General features: G+C 49.9%; 1 protein-coding gene across 1 annotated transcript in view; it reads left to right on the top strand.

The window, feature by feature from the left end:
- The window catches only part of bspry (B-box and SPRY domain containing), a 28,798-nt gene extending 5,263 nt beyond the window's left edge, over nt 1-23,535 (top strand). The window contains exons 2-6 of the mRNA XM_067969525.1: nt 6,012-6,110; nt 12,343-12,573; nt 12,662-12,687; nt 16,097-16,221; nt 20,458-23,535. Of these exons, the coding sequence (XP_067825626.1) occupies nt 6,012-6,110; nt 12,343-12,573; nt 12,662-12,687; nt 16,097-16,221; nt 20,458-20,984 (1,008 nt within the window). The 3' untranslated portion in view covers nt 20,985-23,535. The remainder of the gene's footprint in view (nt 1-6,011; nt 6,111-12,342; nt 12,574-12,661; nt 12,688-16,096; nt 16,222-20,457) is intronic.
- The last annotated feature ends 220 nt before the right edge of the window (nt 23,536-23,755 follow it).

Below are 23,755 nucleotides of genomic sequence, written 5' to 3'. Positions count from 1 at the left end.
ATAGAGAAGATGTTTCCACTTGTGGGGGAGACCAGAACTGGGGGCCATAAATATAAGATAGTCACTAATAAATCCAATAGGGAATTCAGGAGAAACTTCTTCACCCAGAGAGTGGAACTTGCTACCACAGGGCGTGGCTGAGGTGAATAGCATAGATGCATTTAAGGGGAAGCTTGATAAAACACGAGGGAGAAAGGAATAGAAGGATATGCTGATAGATTTAGATGAAGTAGGGAGGGAGTAGGCTCATGTGGAGGATAACCACTGGCATAGACCAGTTGGGCCGAATGGCCTGGTTCTGTGCTGTACATTCTTTGTAATTCCAGTCATGGTTTGAAGTGGCTCAGAGTTGCTATTGTTTGTACCCCCTTTATCAGTGATGGATGGAGGTTAATATTTTCCTGAATTGCATCTTTTCGGCACTAAAGAAAGACATGCATTTATATAGTGCCTTTCACGACATCAGGACGTCCCAAAGCGCTTTACAGACAATGAAGTACTTTTTGAAGTTTAGTCACTGTTGTAGGAAACGCGGCAGCCAATTTGTGCACAGCAAGATCCCACAAACAGCAAGAGATAATGACCAGATAATCTATTTTTTAGTGATGTTGGTTGAGGGATAAATATTGGCCAGGACACTGAAATAGTGCTGTGGGATCTTTTACGGCCACCTGAGAGGGCAGACGGGGCCTCGGTTTAACATCTCATCCGAAAGACGGCACCTCCGACAGTTCAGCACTTTGGGATGTCATGATGTCGTGAAAGGCACTATATAAATGCAAATTCTTTCTTTTACTGCCCTGGCCAGTATTTATCCCTCAACCAACATCACTAAAACAGATTATCTGGCCATTTGTCACATTGCTGTTTGCGGGACCTTGCTGTGCGCAAATTGGTTGCCGTGTTTTCTACATTACAACAGTGACTATACTTCAAAAAAGTAATTCATTGGCTGTAAGACGCTTTGGGACATCCTGAGGTCATGAAAGACACTGTATTAATCATTACAGCACAGAAGGAGGCCATTCGGCCCATCGTGCCTGTGCCGTCTCTTTGAAAGAGATATCCAATTAGTCCCACTCCCCTGCTCTTTCCCCATAGTTCTGCAAATTTTTTTCCTTTTCACATATTTTGAAAGTTACTCTTGAATCTGCTTCCACTGCCCTTTCAGGCAGCGCATTCCAGATCATAACAACTTGCTGTGTAAAAAAAAATTCTCCTCATCTCCTCCTGGTTCTTTTGCCAATTATTTTAAATCTGTGTCCTCTGGTTACTGACCCACCTGCCAGTGGAAACAGCTTCTCCTGATTTACACTATCAAAACCTCTCATAATTGTAAGTTCTTCCTTTCTTTACAACAAGTGTTCAAAATTGTTTGAAGTGTTCAAAATTCTGAAGAGTGTTTCAGCTCGAGAAAGGGAGCTGAAACACACATGGGGAATGGGGTTTCACAGTCACTGCTTGGCCAGTGAACGGGCAGAACCGATCGGCCATTGATTAAAATCGAGGGGGTTCACCCGGGGGGAGGCGGGGGGGAGGTAAAAATTACCCGAGACATGTGTTGCCAACCCTCCAGGATTGGCCTGAAGTCTCCAGGAATTAAAGACTAATCTCCAGGATACTGCTGCGAGCAACACTCGGGAGAAAAATCATAGGGGCGTTAAAAATTGTTTTTTTAAAAAAAAATTCTTTGAACACTTTAGTTATTAGTTATAAAAATATCTGAGATGGGAGAAAAGTCTGTTTGACTGACAGTGGGAAGAGGTGCCGTAAGTGTAGACGTGTCAGCCGACCAATGGCGGGAGAGGGGGCGGGGCAGTTGGAGGCAGAAGGTCATGTGACGACACCTCCAGGAATATGTTCAACCAGAGTTGGCAACCCCTAGTAAGAAAGCGATTTGACCGCAGGAGGAAGAGAGTGTCAATTATCCTAATTGTAAGAATTATTGTTTTACTAATTTACACTTTCCTACATTTACACCTAGCCTAGTGCTGCTCCAGTGCTTTTAGCTTGTTCTAACTTTCGTGGATCTTGTGATCTGCTGCAGCTGTTGAGAAAGGGTAAGTCAGTTCTGGGGGTCAATCACATGGGAAGAAAGATCCAGTCAGGTTGGTGGGATAAATTTGCCAGCACTAAAAACAATTTGACTATGATTAAATGTGTCTGAGATGTGTTATAGAGAAGCCTTACGGGAAGTGTTACATAGAAGTGTGACATAAAAATGTTACAGGGAGTGTGACAAAAAGTGTTACAGGGAGTGTGACAATGCACGATACACAGGACTGTCAATATATTCTAATTTGATAGATTAAACATAAAAACGTTGTCACAAATTTCAAACCTCCATGGAAAGGCATTACTCAGCCCCTTGTAAACTGGTGCCAGTTATCATGGTGCACCATCTGCAATTTTTTTTAAATATCAATAACTGCTTTTAAAGAACAATTTTCTGAGAACTTTAAAATGATTGTGATACAAAATTAACTCCTGTGGCATCATATTGGTTCTTTATGACCATATTCAAAATGGTAGATCTTCCTTCAGCTTCCTTCAGTGAGATATGGGCCCGGATTTTGCTGCCAAAATAACAACGAGTTTAATGGCGCTCGCCGTTATTAGTGTGTAAATAACCCAGCAACTTGTGGTGAGGACGAGACACCCCGTGAATTGCGAATCACCACAGATAGCGGAACGATTTGTGCCGCTTAGCAGTTAGCCTCGTGGAAATGGCAGCTCGTCATCAACCTCCCCGTGAGTTTCATCAAGTTGCTTCATTTGCGCATTAATTGCCAATTAAACTCGCTGCAGAAAGTTAGGGCTTTTTAATGAGGAGATTTATGTTCCTACAATGCCACTTAACCTCTCCGGCCCAGAAAAGGAACATTTGAAACAAAGGAGTCTCATTCCTGCAGGTTGTAAATTGTTTGCGATTTTCAAATTTTCAAATTTAAAATTTTTTTTCTTGCTTTTCCTTCCTGATTCTTTTTTCTCTCTCTCTCTCTTAATCCAATATTTCTTTCCCCCTCTTTATTTCTCTTTCCGTATCTAATTTGACTCTAATTCACCCTTCCTCTCCGTCTTTCCTCTGTTTCTTCCTCAATCCTTAAATCTCATTGATTAAGGAGATGGACTGTTGGTCCCGCTGTTCACTAAGGTCCCAAAGGCCCCGTTGCCCTCGCCATTCCGTTATCAGCTCGCACTTCCAGCAAGTTATGGCGCAAAAATTTTCAAGCTGAAGGGTGAGGGAAAAAGTCTAAATAACAGGGCACGTCGCGAGATCTCCCACTCCAGCATGATCCGGCCCAGTATTTACTGTACAACAAAGCAAAATCAGGCATTGACCCCCCACACTGCAGTCTCCATGGGACACTGAGTCTCACGGTGAGGCAGTGAGGGAAACATTGAGAACGTCTTGAACTATTCACCATGCCTGAATAAATTTTGCGGAATGTGTGATTAAACAGTAGCTACAGTCACACAATGAATAGCCAACAGTATTCCCATCTCTCCATAATCAGCAGGCAATCTGTAAACTCTGCACAGTGTTATTCAAAGCTTGTGAAGGATATGTTTACAGGGGATAAAGTTACCACTTCTGTACTCAGGCAAATGAAAGCTTTAATTTAGCTCCAACTGTCACATTATTTGGTTTGACGGTGAGTAGGTTGGTTTGACTTTGGAATCTCTGACAGAGGTTACGAGCTGTGTGCTGACCATTCAGAGGTGATACCGGGAGTGACGGGGCCAGATCTCATCGGTGAGGTGTGCTCAAGTTTAAACCATGTGATAAGTGAGAAACATTACCACATTAACCTGTTGATGTATGATAGTTCAATGTGCTCCTGCACTTCAATTCAGTTTGGATACATCCTGTGACAGTACCTGAGAAGAGGAGACTGCAGATTGATTTAGTCAAACAGTAGCCAGTGTAAAACCATCTCCCTCTCTTCCCCCGCCTGCCCATATCCAATGTGAATGAATGTAAGGAGTCTTAACAACACCAGGCTATAGTCCAACAGCTTTATTTGGAATCACAAGCTTTCGGAGCTTGGTGTTGTAAGACTCCTTACATTTGTCCACCCCAGTCCATCACCGGCATCTCCACACAATGTGAACGAGACAGCAATATTCAGAGTGCTGTGACCGACAGTATTCCTGGTTATAATCAGGCTTTTTCCGTACAGTCACACAATGACTTTATGGAATCATTTTCTTTTCACACACGGCTCAAAAACAGTGGAAGCAAGGCTACTGCGTTATCACATCTCGCAAAGTGCTTCTCATACAATGAGCCACTTTAAAGTGTAGTCACTGTTATGTAAACAAACTCATTGGGGTAATTGTGATTTTGTGCAATAGTGTAAAGTGGGTGATAGCCAATCAGCAGCCCGGGTTCCATTTCTCCATTGACTTCACTGGAAATAAAAATCGGGAGCGTTGTAATTCGGGAGGTTGATTGACTAGCACCTGCTTTACACTATCGGCACAGAGTCACAATCTACCCCCTTAAACTCTGAAGATATTTGTATCCAAAACATGCATGTACTAAGGAATGTAGGAAGAATATGGTTTATATAAAACATTTAACCAACTTCTCTTTATTTGTACTGCTTGTCTTTAAATTTCACTCTTTTTGATTCTCTCTCTCCCTGGAATATCTTTTCTGATACTCGTACTTTAATTATTAACTCTTTCATTCCGCTCACTGCCTCTGGCGTTGTTTCTTGCCCTGCCTGTCTAGTGCCACCATTTCTCCACTGCTCCTCTTTGTAACCCTGCCCAATGGTTCTCCTCTTGTTTTCTGAAGACGTAGATTCATGCTGAGATATTTTTTCACCGAGGCCAGGTGCCCATTGGTTCTCAGTCCATGGCTATTTTCCAGCCATGAATTGAAACGGGTCGATCAGCCATGGGGGTATTGCAGCCTGACCCCGCACCCCCACCTCAAGGCATTGACACCAATTCTGGTGCCCCCCCGCCATAGCTCTGACTGAGATTATCTCACTCAATACAGAATGACATCTTGTTTTTGGGTCATTATGGAAATACATCACATTGTTTAAGTGTGTATTCAGTGTGGTTCATTGCATGAGAAGCACTTTGCAAGATATGATAACGCACTATGTCACTTCAAGTCTTTCCTTGTTTCTATTGTTTTCTTAGTACTTTTTTGGTAGCACTCTCGCCTCTGAGCGCTCTCCCCTCTGAGCGCTCTCCCCTCCGAGCGCTCTCCCCTCCTGAGCGCTCTCCCCTCCTGAGCGCTCTCGCCTCCTGAGCGCTCTCGCCTCCGAGCGCTCTCCCCTCCTGAGCGCTCTCCCCTCCTGAGCGCTCTCGCCTCCTGAGCGCTCTCGCCTCCGAGCGCTCTCCCCTCCTGAGCGCTCTCGCCTCCTGAGCGCTCTCCCCTCCGAGCGCTCTCCCCTCCTGAGCGCTCTCCCCTCCTGAGCGCTCTTCCCCTCCGAGCGCTCTCCCCTCCTGAGCGCTCTTCCCCTCCTGAGCGCTCTCGCCTCCGAGTCGGAAGGTCGTAGGTTCTGATTCCACTCCAGTGACTTGAGCACACAATCCAGACTGACACTCCAGTGCAATACTGAGGGAGTCCTTTGGATGAGATGTTAAATTGAGGCCCCGTCTGCCCTCTCAGGTGGATGTGAATGAGCCCATGGCACGATTTCAAACTAGAGTGGGGTTTGAACCCACAACCTTCTGACTCAGAGGCGAGAGTGCTACCCACTGAGCCACGGCTGTTAATATAGTTATATAAATAGTTAATATAGTTATATATAACATAGTTAAAATGGAGTGGTTTGAAACCTGTGTTAATGGGCAACGTATGACTTTGCAGATACGATTGAACAAACTCCTTCACATTTTGCGATCCCATTTCAAGTTACAAATACTTTTGCCACGATAATCCATACCTCCTTGTGATGCTGATGCGTGCGGTTTGAAGTCCATGTCAGTATAATTCACTGACTGAGTGTGAAAGGTAAAAGGCTTTCCTTTTCTCTCCCCAGAATAAACTGGTTGATGTTTGTGAGAAATTACAGCTGAGATTAGCTTCGGTGGAGAGATTCAGGGCGGAGACTCTGAACGGCAAAAACCACAGCGTTAAGGTAAGTGTCCTCGTTTAACAAAACCACCTCGCAGTCCCTTGGAGTGGGAAATGTCTTACCTCGTTCTGGAAGAGTTACTTGCAGGAGATGTAATGCAGTCGTCTTTTATCTGCCTGTGTGCTATCGTTCATTTAAAGTGATGTTTACAGATAATCTTCGCTAGGGAATAGGAAATATACTTGAAAAGGAAAAGATTTGCTGGACTATGGGGAAAGAGCAAGGGGAGTGGGACTAATTGGATAGCTGTTTCAAAGAGCTGGCACAGGCACGATGGGCTGAATGGCCTCCTTCTGTGCTGTTTGATATGTATAATATGATTCTATGATTCTTTACTTGCTGATTTTTTTATTTTCAATTTAGGAAATGCTTGACCACTTTGATAAGAGTTCAGTGAAAATGTCTTTGCCGAAGTGTGGGGCTGAACACTTGTGTGTGCTCCTGAAGTCTGCGAGACATTTGTCTGGTGAATGGATGATTTCTTTCTTGCCCCTTGTTCCTGCCAAGTTGCCTGATGCATAAGGACGTAAGAACATAAGAAATAGGAGCAGGAGTAGGCCCTCAAGTCTGCTCCACCATTCAATCAGATCATGGCTGATCTTTGACCTCAACTCCACTTTCCCGCCTGATCCCCATATCCCTTGATTCCCCTAGAGTCCAAAAATCTACCTAACTCAGCCTTGAATATGTTCAGTGACTCAGCATCCCAGCCCTCCGGGCTTGAGAATTCCAAAGATTCACAACCCTCTGCGTGAAGAAATTCCTCCTCATCTCAGTCCTAAATGGCCGACCCCTTATCCTGCGACTATGCCCCCTAGTTCTAGACTCTCTGGCCAGAGGAAACAATCTCTCAGCATCTACCTGTCAAGCCCCCTCATAATCTTATATGTTTCAATAAGATCACCTCTCATTCTTCCAAACTCCAGAGAGTATAGGCCCATTCTACTCAACTTTTGCTCATAAGACAACCCTCTCATCCTAGGAATTAATCTAGTGAACCTTCATTGTACCGCCTCCAAGGCAAGTATATCCTCCCTTAGATAAGGAGACCAAAACTGTACACAGTACTCCAGCCCTGTACAACTGTAGTAAGACTTCCTTACTCTTGTATTCCAACCCCCTTCTAATAAAGGCCAACATGCCATTTGCTTTCCTAATTGCCTGCTTTGCCTGCATGCTATCTTTTTTGTGTTTCTTTTTGTGACCCAAGTCACCATTTAAAAAATATTCTGTTTTTCTATCCTCCCTACCAAAGTGAATAACCTCATATTTCCCCACATCATATGCCATCTTATTGAAGTCAATGGGAATCGGGGAAAACTCTCCAGTGGCTGGAGTCATACCTAGCACAAAGGAAGATGGTAGTGATTGTTGGAGGCCAATCATCTCAGCCCCAGGACATTGCTGCAGGAGTTCCTCAGGGCAGTGTCCAAGGCCCAACCATCTTCAGCTGCTTCATCAATGACCTTCCCTCCATCATAAGGTTGGAAATGGGGATGTTCGCTGATGATTGCACAGTGTTCAGTTCCATTCGCAACCCCTCAGACAATGAAGCAGTCCGTGCCCGCATGCAGCAAGACCTGGACAACATCCAGGCTTGGGCTCATAAGTGGCAAGTAACATTCATGCCAGACAAGTGCCTGGCAATGACCATCTCCAACAAGAGAGAGTCTAACCACCTCGCCTTGACATTCAACGGCATTACCATCGCCGATACCCCCACCATCAACATCCTGGGGGTCACCATTGACCAGAAACTTAACTGAACCAGCCACATAAATACTGTGGCTACATGAACAGGTCAGAGGCTGGGTATTCTGCGGTGAGTGATTCACCTCCTGACTCCCCAGAGCCTTTCCACCATCTATAAGGCACAAGTCAGGAGTGTGATGGAATACTCTCCACTTGCCTGGATGAGTGCAGCTCCAACAACACTCCAGAAGCTCGACACCATCCAGGACAAAGCAGCCCGCTTGATTGGCACCTCATCCACCACTTTAAACATTCACTCCCTTCACCACCGGCGCACAGTGGCTGCAGTGTGTACAATTTACAAGATGCACTGCAGCAACTCACCAAGGCTTCTTCGACCTCCCATACCCCCGACCTCTACCACCTAGAAGGACAAGGGCAGCAGGCACATGGGAACAACACTACCTGCACGTTCCCCTCCAAGTCACACACCATCCCGACTTGGAAATATATCGCTGTTCCTTCATCATCGCTGGGTCAAAATCCTGGAACTCCCTACCTAACAGCACTGTGGGAGAACCTTCACCACACGGACTGCAGCGGTTCAAGAAGGCGGCTCACCATCACCTTCTCAAGGGCAATTAGGGATGGGCAATAAATGCTGGCCTTGCCAGTGACGTCTACACCCCATGAATTAATAAAAAATATCTGCCACCTTCTTGCCCACTCACTTAACCTGTCTATATCCCTTTGCAGACTCTTTGTGTCCTCCTCACAGCTTACTTTCCCACCTAGCTTTGTATCATCAGCAAACTTGGCCCCATTACACTCGGTCCCGTCATCTAAGTCATTAATATAGATTGTAAATAGCTGAGGCCCAAGCACTGATCCTTGCGGCACTCCACTAGTTACAGCCTGACAACCTGAGAATGACCCGTTTATCCCAACTCTCTTTTCTGTCCATTAACCAATCCTCTATCCATGCTAATATATTACCCACAACCCTATGAGCCCTTACTTTGTGTAATAACCTTGATGCCCTTGACGTTGATGATTCAGCTCCCTCGTACTGTCCCTCACAGAGTGTGAGGAAAGTGCTGGCTCCAGCCAGTTCCACAGGTGATGGAACTGAAAAGGCCCACCAAAGGTAACTGTCCAATTATTTTTGTGGGCCTCGGAGGAGCAGGAGTGCGCCACAAAAATAATCCAGGCCGCTGCTGCCCAGGGTCCCCCCCCCGACTGTGATCGTGACTCCTCCCTCCGTTATCGTGACCCCCCCCTCTTTGATCGTGACCCCCCTTTCCGTGATGGCGACCTCCACTTTCCGTGATGGCGACCCCCCCCGTTCCGTGATGGCGACCCCCCCCCCCTGTTCCGTGATGGCGACCCCCCTTTCCGTGATGGCGACCCCCACTTTCCGTGATGGCGACCCCCCCTTTCCGTGATGGCGACCCCCCTTTCCGTGATGACGACTCCCCCTTTCCGTGATGGCGACCCCCACTTTCCGTGATGGCGACCCCCCCTTTCCGTGATGGCGACCCCCCTTTCCGTGATGACGACTCCCCACTTTCCGTGATGGCGACCCCCCTTTCCGTGATGGCGACCCCCCTTTCCGTGATGACGACTCCCCTTTCCGTGATGGCGACCCCCCCTTTCCGTGATGGCGAACCCCCCCCTTCCGTGATGGCGACCCCCCCTTTCCGTGATGGCGACCCCCCCCCCTTCCGTGATGGCGACCCCCCCTTTCCGTGATGGCGACCCCCCCCCCTTTCCGTGATGGCGACCCCCCCTTTCCGTGATGGCGACCCCCCCTTTCCGTGATGGCGACCCCCCCTTTCCGTGATGGCGACCCCACTTTCCGTGATGGCGACCCCCCCTTTCCGTGATGGCGACCCCCCTTTCCGTGATGGCGACCCCACTTTCCGTGATGGCGACCCCCCCTTTCCGTGATGGCGACCCCCCCTTTCCGTGATGGCGACCCCCCCTTTCCGTGATGGCGACCCCACTTTCCGTGATGGCGACCCCCCCTTTCCGTGATGACGACTCCCCTTTCCGTGATGGCGACCCCCCCTTTCCGTGATGACGACTCCCCTTTCCGTGATGGCGACCCCCCCTTTCCGTGATGACGACTCCCCTGTTCCGTGATGGCGACCCCCCCTTTCCGTGATGACGACTCCCCTGTTCCGTGATGGCGACCCCCCCTTTCCGTGATGACGACTCCCCTTTCCGTGATGGCGAACCCCCCCCTTCTGTGGTGGCGACTCCCCTTTCCGTGATGGCGACCCCCCCCCTTTCCGTGGTGGCGACCCCCCCTTTCCGTGATGGCGACCCCCCCTTTCCGTGATGGCGACCCCCCCTTTCCGTGGTGGCGACCCCCCCTTTCCGTGATGGCGACCCCCCCTTTCCGTGATGGCGACCCCCCCTTTCCGTGATGGCGACCCCCCCCCCTTTCCGTGATGGCGACCCCCCCCCCCTTTCCGTGATGGCGACCCCCCCCCCTTTCCGTGATGGCGACCCCCCCCCCCTTTCCGTGATGGCGACCCCCCCCCCTTTCCGTGATGGCGACCCCCCCCCCTTTCCGTGATGGCGATCCCCCCCTTCCGTGATCACGACCCCCCCGCCCTCCCCCAACTTACCTTGATCAAAAACAAATGATCTGGTCATTACTTCAGCGTTGTTTGTGGGATCTTGCTGTGCGCAAATTGGCTGCCGTGTTTCCTATATCACAACAGTGACTACACTTCAGAAGTACTTCATTGGCTGCAAAGCGCTCTGGGACGTCCTGAGGTTGCGCAAGGCGATATATATATATATATATATATGCAAGTTGTTTCTTTTTTTATGGGTGTTAAATCCAATTGTAGCACCTCAATTGCTGCCCAGGCTCAAGTATGCTAACTCAGTACAAACAGGGAATCAAACCTGGCTTCATCTTGTTTGTATGGCAATTTAGGACAGTAATGGCCAGTGCCTGTACCCACTAGGAGATCCAGCACGATATTTACACCACAGCGGTGATATTGTAGTTATTGCTGATTGTGGTGATTGCAGTGTTTCTAGTCGTTGCTGATTGTGGTGATTGCAGTGTTTCTAGTCGTTGCTGATTGTGGTGATTGCAGATATTCTAGTCGTTGCTGATTGTGGTGATTGCAGTGATTCTAGTCGTTGCTGATTGTGGTGATTGCAGTGTTTCTAGTCGTTGCTGATTGTGGTGATTGCAGTGATTGTAGTCGTTGCTGATTGTGGTGATTGTGGTGATTGCAGTGATTCTAGTCGTTGCTGATTGTGGTGATTGCAGTGATTCTAGTCGTTGCTGATTGTGGTGATTGCAGTGATTCTAGTCGTTGCTGATTGTGGTGATTGCAGTGATTCTAGTCGTTGCTGATTGTGGTGATTGCAGTGATTCTAGTCGTTGCTGATTGTGGTGATTGCAGTGATTCTAGTCGTTGCTGATTGTGGTGATTGCAGTGATTCTAGTCATGCTGATTGTGGTGATTGCAGTGATTCTAGTCGTGCTGATTGTGGTGATTGCAGTGATTCTAGTCGTGCTGATTGTGGTGATTGCAGTGATTCTAGTCGTGCTGATTGTGGTGATTGCAGTGATTCTAGTTGTGCTGATTGTGGTGATTGCAGTGATTCTAGTCGTTGCTGATTGTGGTGATTGCAGTGATTCTAGTCGTTGCTGATTGTGGTGATTGCAGTGATTCTAGTCGTTGCTGATTGTGGTGATTGCAGTGATTCTAGTCGTTGCTGATTGTGGTGATTGCAGTGATCCTAGCCGTTGCTGATTGTGGTGATTGCAGTGATTCTAGTCGTTGCTGATTGCAGTGATTCTACTCGTTGCTGATTGTGGTGATTGTGGTGATTGCAGTGATTCTAGTCGTTGCTGATTGTGGTGATTGCAGTGATTCTAGTCGTTGCTGATTGTGGTGATTGCAGTGATTCTAGTCGTTGCTGATTGTGGCTATCATTGATTCTGACTGCTTGTCACTGATTATTGTTATTGTTGATTACAATGACCTACGTTGGCTCCTGGTGCGAGAACGCTTCGATTTTAAAATTCTTATCCTTGTTTTCAAATCCCTCCATGGCCTCGCCCCTCGCTATCTCTGTAACCTCCTCCAGTCCTACAACCCTCCGAGATCTCTGCGCTCCTCCAATTCTGGCCTCTTGTGCCTCCCCAATTTTAATTGTTCCACCTTTAGCGGCCGTGCCTTCAGCTGCTCTGGAATTCCCTCCCTAAATCTCTCCGCCTCTCTACCTCTCTCTCCTCCTTTAAGACGCTCCTTGAAACCGACCTCTTTGACCCTGTCCTAATATCGCCTTATGTGGCTCGGTGTCAATTTTTGCCTGATAATCGCTCCTGTGAAGCGCCTCGGGACGTTTTACTACGTTAAAGGTGCTATATAAAAGTTGTTGTTGTAACGATGCTGCTTTTGCTGCTTGGGGCGATTTTGGTGTTTGAGGTTATCGCCGCTCTGTGTAATGACATTGATTGTGGCTCATGGTTACCGACGGCTTCTCTCCACCTTCCTGCCGACAGGCGAGCGCCAGCGGTGCCAGGGAACTGATCATCCAGCGCCTGAACTTCATACGAGAGGCGTGCGAGAACGAGGAGCAGCGTTTGTTGGAGGTGGTTCATGATGAGGAGGAGCGAACCCAACAGAGCATCCTGACCCAGAAAACCTACTGGATGGAGTCCCATCAGAAGCTAACGGACATTAAAAACGACCTGGTGGACATACTGACCAAAACAGATGACGGCACGCTTCTGGTGAGTGGCAATTTTCCATTACTGTCCAGTCCCATTCATGAATTGCTTCCGTTTACTATTTAACTGAAATCACTTTCTTTCTCCGCAGAAACGCCAGAAGGAAATATTTGAAAGGTACGTCCAGTCAATAATCCAGAGCAGACACTGACTATTGACACTGAGCTCAGCATAAACCACTCAAGCTTTTCTCCTGCAGTTTACGATGTCAACTAGACCCGAATATTAACACTGGGCCTTGTCTGAGCTCGTGAGTGTTAGCACTGTGTCTTTCCAGCATTTTCTGTTCTTATTGCTGTAAATTTACAGCCTGACTGGATCAAATTACACATTGCAGGCACAGCGTTGATGCTACCTGTCCTCCCACTTGCTGGAGGTGCCAGTACTAATCTTGTGAATTACACCGGGCGGTGTCACTAAACGCAGCCACAGTTATTCCATCCTCAGCCCGCTCCTGTAAGGAGAGCGATGGAGCTACTAAATGGCCTTAAATGGTAACTGTAACACAGCGCCCACTGTGCCCACTCACCCACTGCGCCCACTCGCCCACTGCGCCCACTCGCCCACTGCGCCCACTCACCCACTGCGCCCACTCACCCACTGCGCCCACTCACCCACTGTGCCCACGCACTCACTGTGCCCACTCACCCTCTCGCCCAATGTGCCCACTCACCCACTGCATCCATTGCACCCACTCGCCCACTGCGCCCACTCACCAACTGTGCCCACATACTCACTGCGCCCACTCACCCTCTGCACCCACTCACCCACTGCGCCCACTCACCAACTGTGCCCACGTACTCACTGCGCCCACTCGCCCACTGCGCCCACTCACCAACTGTGCCCACGTACTCACTGCGCCCACTCGCCCACTGCGCCCACTCACCAACTGTGCCCACGTACTCACTGCGCCCACTCACCCTCTGCACCCACTCACCCACTGCGCCCACTCACCAACTGTGCCCACGTACTCACTGCGCCCACTCACCCTCTGCACCCACTCACCCACTGCGCCCACTCACCAACTGTGCCCACGTACTCACTGCGCCCACTCGCCCACTGCACCCACTCACCCTCTGCACCCACTCACCCTCTGCACCCACTCACCCACTGCGCCCACTCACTAACTGTGCCCACGTACTCACTGCGCCCACTCGCCCACTGCGCCCACTCACCCACTGCGCCCACTGTGCCCATGCACTCACTGCGCCCACTCACCCACTGCGCCCACTCACCCACTGCGTCCACTCATCCATTGCGCCCACTCACCCACTGCGCCCACTCACCCACTGCGCCCACTCACCCACTGCGTCCACTCATCCATTGCGCCCACTCACCCACTGCGCCCACTCACCCACTGCGTCCACTCATCCATTGCGCCCACTCACCCATTGCACCCACTCACCCACTGCGCCCACTCACCCACTGCGTCCACTCGTCCATTGCGCCCACTCACCCATTGCGCCCACTCACCCACTGCGCCCACTCACCCACTGCGCCCAGTCACCCATTGCACCCACTCACCCACTGCGCCCACTCATCCATTGCACCCACTCACCCACTGCGCCCACTCATCCATTGCACCCACTCACCCACTGCGCCCACTCACCCACTGCGTCCACTCGTCCATTGCGCCCACTCACCCACTGCGCCCACTCACCCACTCGCCCATTGCGCCCACTCACCCACTGCGCCCACTCACCCACTGCGCCCACTCACCCACTGTGCCCACTGTGCCCATGCACCCACTGCGCCCACTCACCCACTGCGCCCACTCACCCACTGCGCCCACTCACCCACTGCGCCCACTCACCCACTGCGCCCACTCACCTGCTAAAGGTCCTGCCATGTTTAAGCTGCTCCATCACACCATTGAAATCATTTCAATTCTAAAAAAATATATAAATATTATGAATGAGAGGGTCTGTAACCTGCATCTCAGAGTTACCTCGACCTGTAATAAATACTGTAATCAGAGAGCTGCATCTGAGAGAATCCCCGCCCCCCCAAACAAAATACTATAAATTCTTCCACTTACTACAGTTTTTAACAAGCCTTGTGGACCTGTGTTTAAACCTTCCGCCCTCTCCTCCCACCCCCAAGACCACCCACTGTGTTTTTAACACTTGTAAACAATTTTACAACACCAAGTTATAGTCCAGCAATTTTATTTTAAATTCACAAGCTTTCGGAGGCTACCTCCTTCGTCAGGTGAACGATGTGGAAAATCGTTCACCTGAGGAAGGAGGTAGCCATCGTTCACCTGACGAAGGAGGAAGCCTCCGAAAGCTTGTGAATTTAAAATAAAATTGCTGGACTATAACTTGGTGTTGTAAAATTGTTTACAATTGTCAACCCCAGTCCATCACCGGCATCTCCACATCATTTTTAACACTTGGCCATGCATGGTATGATCCTTGTTTGCCCCCAGGTTAAACCATGACAGGCCCCTCGCTGAGATGGATCTTTGTATCTGGGTTTCAGCAGTTTTGAGCCCTAAACTAATGAGAAGAATCTGAGCTTTATCGGGCGAGGATTATCGTGGGCACAAACTCACGTAGGATAGCTTCACATTACTCGGGGAGCCTGGACAGTAAGCAAAGTTTTCACAGTTTATAAAAATCCCCCCGAACTCCCATTATAAATGTGTCTATCTTTGGTTGAATCCATTTGCATAGGTGAGTTTAATTGGAACAGTGAGTGGTTAGAAGATAAATCCTGTATGGTGTTGTCTACCATTATACAATTATCCAGCACAGGAGGCCATTTGGCCCATCATGCCTGTGCTGGCTCATTGAAAGAGCTATCCAATTAGTCCCACTCCCCTGCTCTTTCCCCAAAGCCCTGCAAATTTTTCCAAATTTATCCAATTCCCTTTTGACAGTTACTATTGAATCTGCTTCCACCGCCCTTTCAGGCAGTGCATTCCAGATCATAACAACTCGCTGCGTAAAAAAATGTTTCCTCATCTCCCTCTGGTTCTTTTGCCAATTGTCTTAAATCTGTGTCCTCTGGTTACCGACCCTCCTGCCACTGGAAACAGTTTCTCCTTATTTACTCCATCAAAACCCGTCATAATTTCGAACACCTCTCTTAAATCTCCCTTTAACCTTCTCTGCTCGAAGGAGAACAATCCCAGCTTCTCTGATCTCTCCGCATAACTCTCTATCTCTCCCTAAACCTCTCTACCTCTCTCTCCTTTAAAATGCTCCTTAAAACCTACCTTTTTGACCAAGCTTTTGGTCACCTGTCCTATTATTCCCTTAAGTGGTTCGGTGTCAATTTTTGGTCTGATTACGCTCCTGCAAAGCGCCTTGGGACATTTTACTACGTTAAAGGTGCTACATAAATACAAGTTGTTGTTGAAGTCCCTCATCCCTGGTACCATTCTGGTAAATCTCCTCTGCACCCTCTCCAAGGCCTGGACAGCGCTCCCATAGTGAGGTGCCCAGAATTGTACCCAACTCTCCAGCTGACCTGTGTGTACTTCTGTCTTTTGTTATGAATGTGATTTTTTTTGTTCCAGGGCTGAGGAAGCAGAGGGAATTCTTGAGCCTCAGGACTCGAGCAAGCTGAACTTCAACCTTGCCAGTGCTCACAGTCACCTCCTTAGTAGTCTGTGGGCATCGGCTGCTATGATCTGCATCGCAGGTCAGTAGTAACTCACCCGCAATAATTACTTAGCGTACTGTATCTTAAATAGAAGCAAGGTGTTCCATTTGAAATAAAAAACAGGTGACGTTAAGCACCCTCAGTGTGCTCTCCTCATGGATCAGTGGGATTAGCCAGTGATTAACTGAGCTGTACAGAGCATAAGCGTCCCAGGCTCAATCCCTGGCCTGTCCTGAATTGACTGATCTCAGCAATAAATGGGCAGCTGTTGGTTTTCACCGCCCTGGGTTTGAGAAGGGAAAATCGGCCAGGCTGCCCACTGCTTATTCGTGACCCCTGCTCGAGTTCACGTGCTTGGGCGTCGACTGGGGAAAAGGATCAGTTTCGATGTGATGCCCCCTGCAGTCGAATAATCTGCGAAATTCACTGACATGTATCTCGAACAATAATGAGCACTTAGGTACATTACTGGAGGGTGAGTGGTGCTCGCTAAATTGTACCCCAGCAAGAAACTTGTTTCTTAACCTGAGGGCAAACCAGGTTTTACACGGACCATCACTGTAACCTCCTCCAGTCCTACAACCCCCTGAGATCTCTGCATTCCTCCAATTCCAATTCTGGCCTCTTGCGCTTCCCCGATTTCCTTCACTCCACCATTGGCGGCCGTACCTTCAGCCATCCAGGCCCTAACCCTCTCCGCCTCTCTCTCTTTTAAGATGCTCCTTAAAACCTACCTCACTTGTCCTAATATCTCTTTATGTGGCTTAGTGTCAAATTTTGTTTGATAATCGCTCCTGCCACGCACTTTGGGACGTTTTACTACATTAAAGGCGCTATATAAATGAAAGCTGTTGTGTTGTTGGAGTGAAAATTGTTGAGGAAAATAAACTCCGAGTGGAGTATTACACATGAAAATGTGCTGTGTGATGCCCCGTGCCGTGTGATGCCCCGTGCCGTGTGATGCCCCGTGCTGTGTGGTGCCCCGTGTTATGCCCCGCGCTGTGTGATGCCCCGCGCTGTGTGATGCCCCGCGCTGTGTGATGCCCCGTGCGGTGCCCCGTGCTGTGCGATGCCCTGTGTGATGCCCCGCGCTGTGTGATGCCCCGCGCTGTGCGATGCCCCGTGCTGTGCGATGCCCTGTGTGATGCCCCGTGCTGTGCGATGCCCCGTGTTATGCGATGCCCCGTTCTGTGCGATGCCCCGTACTGTGTGATGCCCCATGCTGTGTGATGCCCCGTGCTATGTGATGCCCCGCGCTGTGCGATGCCCCGTGCTGTGCGATGCCCTGTGCGATGCCCCGTGCTGTGCGATGCCCCGTGCTGTGCGATGCCCCGTGCTGTGCGATGCCCCGTGCGGTGTGATGCCCTGTGCTGTGCCCCGTGCCATGCGATGCCCCGTGCTGTGTGATGCCCTGTGCTGTGCCCCGTGCCGTGCGATGCCCCGTGCTGTGCGATGCCCCGTGTTGTGTGATGCCCCGTGCGGTGTGATGCCCTGTGCTGTGCGATGCCCCGTGTTGTGTGATGCCCCGTGCTGTGTGATGCCCTGTGCTGTGCCCCGTGCCGTGCGATGCCCCGTGCTGTGCGATGCCCCGTGTTGTGCGATGCCCCGTGCGGTGTGATGCCCTGTGCTGTGTGATGCCCCGTGTTGTGCGATGCCCCGCGCTGTGCGATGCCCCGTGCCGTGTGATGCCCCGTGCCGTGTGATGCCCCGTGTTGTGTGATGCCCCGTGCTGTGTGATGCCCCGTGCTGTGCGATGCCCCGTGTTGTGCGATGCCCCGTGTTGTGCTGTGCCCCGTGCGGTGTGATGCCCCGTGCTGTGTGATGCCCCGTGCTGTGTGATGCCCCGTGCTGTGTGATGCCCCGTGCTGTGTGATGCCCCGTGCTGTGTGATGCCCCGTGTTGTGCGATGCCCCGTGCTGTGCGATGCCCCGTGCTGTGTGATGCCCCGTGCTGTGTGATGCCCCGTGCTGTGCGGTGCCCCGTGCTGTGCGATGCCCCGTGTTGTGCGATGCCCCGTGTTGTGCGATGCCCCGTGCTGTGCGATGCCCCGTGCTGTGCGATGCCCCGTGCTGTGTGATGCCCCGTGTTGTGCGATGCCCCGTGCTGTGCGATGCCCCGTGCTGTGCGATGCCCCGTGCTGTGCGATGCCCCGTGCTGTGCGATGCCCCGTGCTGTGCGATGCCCCGTGCTGTGCGATGCCCCGTGCTGTGCGATGCCCCGTGCTGTGTGATGCCCCGTGCTGTGTGATGCCCCGTGTTGTGTGATGCCCCGTGCTGTGTGATGCCCCGTGCTGTGTGATGCCCCGTGCTGTGTGGTGCCCCGTGCTGTGCGGTGCCCCGTGCTGTGCGATGCCCCGTGCTGTGCGATGCCCCGTGCTGTGCGATGCCCCGTGCTGTGCGATGCCCCGTGCTGTGCGATGCCCCGTGCTGTGCGATGCCCCGTGCTGTGCGATGCCCCGTGCTGTGCGATGCCCAGTGCTGTGCGATGCCTCGTGCCGTGTGATGCCCCGTGCCGTGTGGATGAAAATCGAGTGGTTTCTATAATGGGTGGCTGATCCACAACATGAGCTTCACACCCAGTCCTACAGCTCTTGCCTTATGTTACATGCACACACTGAGCTATGTGAGTGTGCTGTGTGACTATAATAAATCATTTCCAATGCCCTCGAAAACCTTAAGCCAGCAGTACGGCCAGTGAGTGCACCTCTGAGCACCTGATTGATTATTTCACATCAGTAATAAACAATGAAATGTTCTCACTAAAATAGTGCATGCGAGGTTTGAGTTCTGATCATTTGATTGGATAATTTATCCAATCAGGTTTCCATGTATCTACTGGCAGGTTAAAGAGTTTTGAGGTAAATACTGAAATGTGTTAAACTTTATGGGACATAGGATCAGGAGTGGGCCATCCTGCCCCTCGAGCCCGATCTGCCATTCAGTGAGATTATGAGCGATCTGTCCCTAAACTTCATTTACCCGCCTTTGACCCACATCCCTTGATAGGGATATAAACTGGCATTGTTACCATCAATCTGTGGATTGAAAAAGTGCTTTTCATTCGACATAATCGAGCAAAGTGACTGGGAGAGTTTTATCAATCGGACACAGTCATCAACCTGGGCCGATAAGCAAGCACCTTCTATCAGCCCTTTCATTGTAACCATGAGGACATTGGATTCAGACAGTGATTCTTCTGGAAATGAAGCCCTAGCTGGGGAACTCGGTGGTGCGGTGGGCTCGGCTAATGGTCTCTGACCTTTGGGGCAGGGCTTCAAACCCAGGCTCAGCCTCCCTACTGACTGTGAGGGTTCAATGGGAAATGACTTTGGGCAGTCTCAACCCAGTCAGCACGGGTCTGTGTCATAAAAACAGTGCTAATTGGCAGAGTCCGTGAGGCGGGCACTAAGGATGGTTGCTATGGGAACAGAATGTGACACCGGTGCTGTTCTGTGGTGGAGGTGTGTCACTGGGGTAGAGTTGAGAGAAAGCTTCACAAGGCGAAAATATTCCATTCCCCAGCTCTAAACCTCCGAGAAAAAGAACTTGCATTTATATAGCGGCTTTCACGACCTCTGGACGTCCCAAAGTGCTTTACGGCCAATGAAGTACTTTTGAAGTGTAGTCACTGTTGTAATGTAGGAAACACGGCAGCCAATTTGCGCACAGCAAGATCCCACAAACAGCAATGTGATAATGACCAGATAATCTAGTCTAGTAATCATTTAGTGATGTTGGTTGAGGGATAAATATTGGCCAGGACACTGGGGAGAACTCCCCTGCTCTTCTTCGAAATAATGCCGTGGGACCTGAGAGGGCAGAGGGGGCCTCCGACAATGCAGCGCTCCCTCAGTACTGACCCTCCGACAATGCAGCGCTCCCTCAGTACTGACCCTCCGACAGTGCAGCGCTCCCTCAGTACTGACCCTCCGACAGTGCAGCGCTCCCTCAGTACTGACCCTCCGACAATGCAGCGCTCCCTCAGTACTGACCCTCCGACAGTGCAGCACTCCCTCAGTACTGACCCTCCGACAATGCAGCACTCCCTCAGTACTGACCCTCCGACAATGCAGCGCTCCCTCAGTCAGCCTGGATTTGGTGCCCAAGTCTCTGGAGTGGGGCTTGGACCCACGACCTTGAGCACAATGTTGACTTGAAAAGAAAAGAGTAAAAACTTTAAACCCCACCCCCCCCCACCCCTCCGTGGCGAGAGTGCATAAAGTCTTTAATGGGCGAACATCGTTAGTTAAAATAAAACTAGAATCTCCTGTTTCAGGTGCTGAAGACTTGCACATCGATGAGAAAACACTGCACACGTCACTGACACTGTCTGAGAATAAAAAGAGAGTGACCTTTGTCAGCAGGAAAGTCCGCTCGTACCCAGACTGCCCCGAGCGCTTTGAGCACTGGCCGAACGCCCTGGTGCTGGAGTCTTTCCGGAGCGGGGTTCACACCTGGAGGGTGGACGTGGCGAAAAGCTGCGCCTACAAAGTGGGCGTGGCTTACGGCTGCCTCTCGCGCAAAGGTCCCGGCCAGGAATCGCGCCTCGGATATAACCCGTCCTCCTGGGTGTTTTCTCGGTACGATGAAGAATACGCAGTCGCCCACGACGGCCGGCTGAAGACCCTGGACCTGCTGAGGCGGCCAAGGTGGATCGGGGTCATGGTGGACTATGAAGGGGGTGAAATCCTGTTCTACGATCCCGACGCCTGTGCCATAATGCACTGCTACAGAACAACGTTCACGCTCCCCATCCACGCAGCACTGGCCGTGGCAGACGAAAGTATAACAATCGTCCAATAGCAGGGTGGTGGATCCATCAGACCGTGAGATCTCTCCAAGCACTCGGCTAATGTTTTGGTTCTGGATGTCTCTTATTCGGGTAGAGAGGCCAGTCTAATAGCTCGGGAACCAGCAAGGTGTCCCAGCACTGGTTTAAACTGAGCGTGGAAGCTTCTGAAGCCGAGTTGTCAACATATAGATGTTTCATGCTTGCTGCTTGGGTCATAGCAGGTCATTCTGTGTTAATAAGATGCTGACACTATAGCTTACCATTAAACGTGGAAAGAACGGGTAACAGGGTGTTTCTCCGCTGGTTTTCTGCCCTTATTTCCCTTCTTGAAGACATTGATTCTTTGTACTTTTAAAAAAAAATTCATTCTTGGGATGTGGGTGTTGCTGGCGAGGCCGGCATTTATTACCCGTCCCTGGTTTCTCTGAGAAGATGGTGGTGGGCCTTCTTCTTGAACCACTGGTATTGGTTCGATGCAACCGAGGGCAGTTAAGAGTTAATCACGTTGATGTCACATATAGGCCCAGGCCGGTTGAGGACGGCAGGTTTCCTTCCCTAAAGGACATTAGTGAACCAGTCCGACAGATTCCTGGTCACTATACTGATACCAGCTTTTTATTTCCTGATTTTAAAAAAAAATTCAAATTCTCACACTTGGATTTGAACTCACGTTCTCTGATTAATAGTCCAGGTCTCTGGATTACTGGTCCAGTAATATGACGTTACACCACTGTACCGAACTTCATTTATGAATTTGGCAGTGACTGTTGACAGGCTGTTTTGCTGTCAGAGACATTCGGCCGGGGGGGGGAGGTGGTCACTGGATAGGGTCAAAGAACGGGAACCATGGCTGATTTCTCCCTCCCTAACCCAGGGGCACTGAGACCAATCGTAGTCACCGTTACTGTCACCCCAGCGAATGAGATTGGGTAACTCAAGGCAGACCGAGGGTCAAACCCGGTCACTGGGAACAGTCACAAAGCTTTTAACGTTGGCAATTAGTGAAATGGAAACTGTCTAAAAACCAGACTGAAGTGCTGTGTGTCTGTTAGTCTAACATTCTCTCGAGGTTGCTGAGAGTTTACAGCGGTTGTCAGACTGACTGGGTGACATTAAGGCGCCTGCTTTTAATCCCTGCTACGGGTATGGAAACCCATGGATAGAGGAGGGTGAGGTTTGAGGCCTGAGGGTAATCAATAAGCTACTGAAAACCAGTCTGTTTCTCTCTATCTCTCTCTCCTGTCTCTCTGTCCTGTCTCTCTCTCTCTCTGTCTCTCTCTCTCTCTCCTGTCTCTCTCTCTCTCTCTGTCCTGTCTCTGACTCTCTGTCCTGTCTCTCTCTCTCCTGTCTCTTTGTCTCTCTCTGTCCTGTCTCTCTCTCTCTGTCTCTCTCTCTGTCCTGTCTCTCTCTCTCTCTCTGTCTGTCTCTCTCTCTGCCTGTCTCTCTCTATCTCTCTGCCTGTCTCTCTCTATCTCCCTCTCTCTGTCTCTTGTCTCTCACTCTCTCTGTCTCTCTCTTCCTCTCTCTCTGTCTCTTTGTCTCTCTCTCTGTCTCTCTCTTCCTCTCTCTGTCCTGTCTCTCTCTCTCTGTCTCTCTCTTCCTCTCTCTGTCTCTTTGTCTCTCTCTCTCTGTCGCTTTGTCTCTCTCTCTGCCTCTCTCTCTTTGTCTCTCTCTCTGCCTCTCTCTCTGTCCCTTTCTCTCTATCCTGTCTCTCTCTCTTTGTCTCTCTCTGTCTGTCTCTCTTTTTCATTCTTTCAGTTCCTTGCCATGTTGCACTGCAAGGTTCTTTAAGGGGATTTGGAGAGGGACAGGGCAGGAGTGGGGTTGCCAACCCTCCAGGATTGTCCTGGAGTCTCCAGGAATTGAAGATTAATCTCCAAGTCACTGCTGCGTGCAGCACCCGGGAGAAAAATCATTAAAAAGAAATTGTGTTCTACTCATTCTCTGTTGAACACTTTTGTTTAATAGTTATAAAAATATTGGAGATGGGAATAAAAAGGGCCGTTTGATCGGGTGGGGTGGCTGGAGGTCAGAGGTCATGCGATGAAACTTCCAGGAACATGTCCAACCAGAGCCGGTGACCGTGAGCAGGGGGTGAACAAATATATCGCATTTTAAATGAGATTGGGTGGAACATGTAGTTGGAGGACATTGCTGTGTGAGACAGTAACTGTAATGGGTTAGGGGGCTGGTGGAGATGGAGGTGAGGTTGGGGGAAAAGGACGGTGGGGTCTAAACTCCGATTACAAGAGGGACGATGGAATCTGCAATCTGCAATGCTGAACGCCATGGGACATATCGTGCCCTCCTGTCAGTTACCAGTGACCTACTCTGAACACATGTTGGTCCAGTGACTGAGCTGATTCCCTCAGCCTCCAATTCTAAGCTGGATCATGTACACATTACATTACAGTGCCAGCTGTTAAAGGGGCAGCATCACCATTCAGAGAGTTTTGGAAAGGCTGTATTTCTGGAACTGCATATTGCCTGGTCTCAGTTATTTAATGGTGAATGTATTTGTTACTCAATAGTGTGTTATCATTAAAAAAATATTTAAACAAATGTACTATGTTTGTACTGATTTATGAAAATAACTTTATTCAACACAATTTTTGTCTCGCCCACACTCTTTTCTCTCTATCATTTACAGCCCTATGTCCTCTCTGCCCCGTCCCTTCTCTCTATCATTTACAGCCCTGTGTTCTCTCTGTCCCATCCCTTCTCTCTATTGTTTACATCCCTGTGTCCTCTCTGTCCCGTCCTTTCTCTCTATCATTTACAG

This window comes from Heptranchias perlo, chromosome 31, assembly GCF_035084215.1.
Source record: "Heptranchias perlo isolate sHepPer1 chromosome 31, sHepPer1.hap1, whole genome shotgun sequence".
Classification (NCBI taxonomy): Eukaryota; Metazoa; Chordata; class Chondrichthyes; order Hexanchiformes; family Hexanchidae; genus Heptranchias; species Heptranchias perlo.
This window is presented reverse-complemented; position numbering and strand designations above follow the sequence as displayed.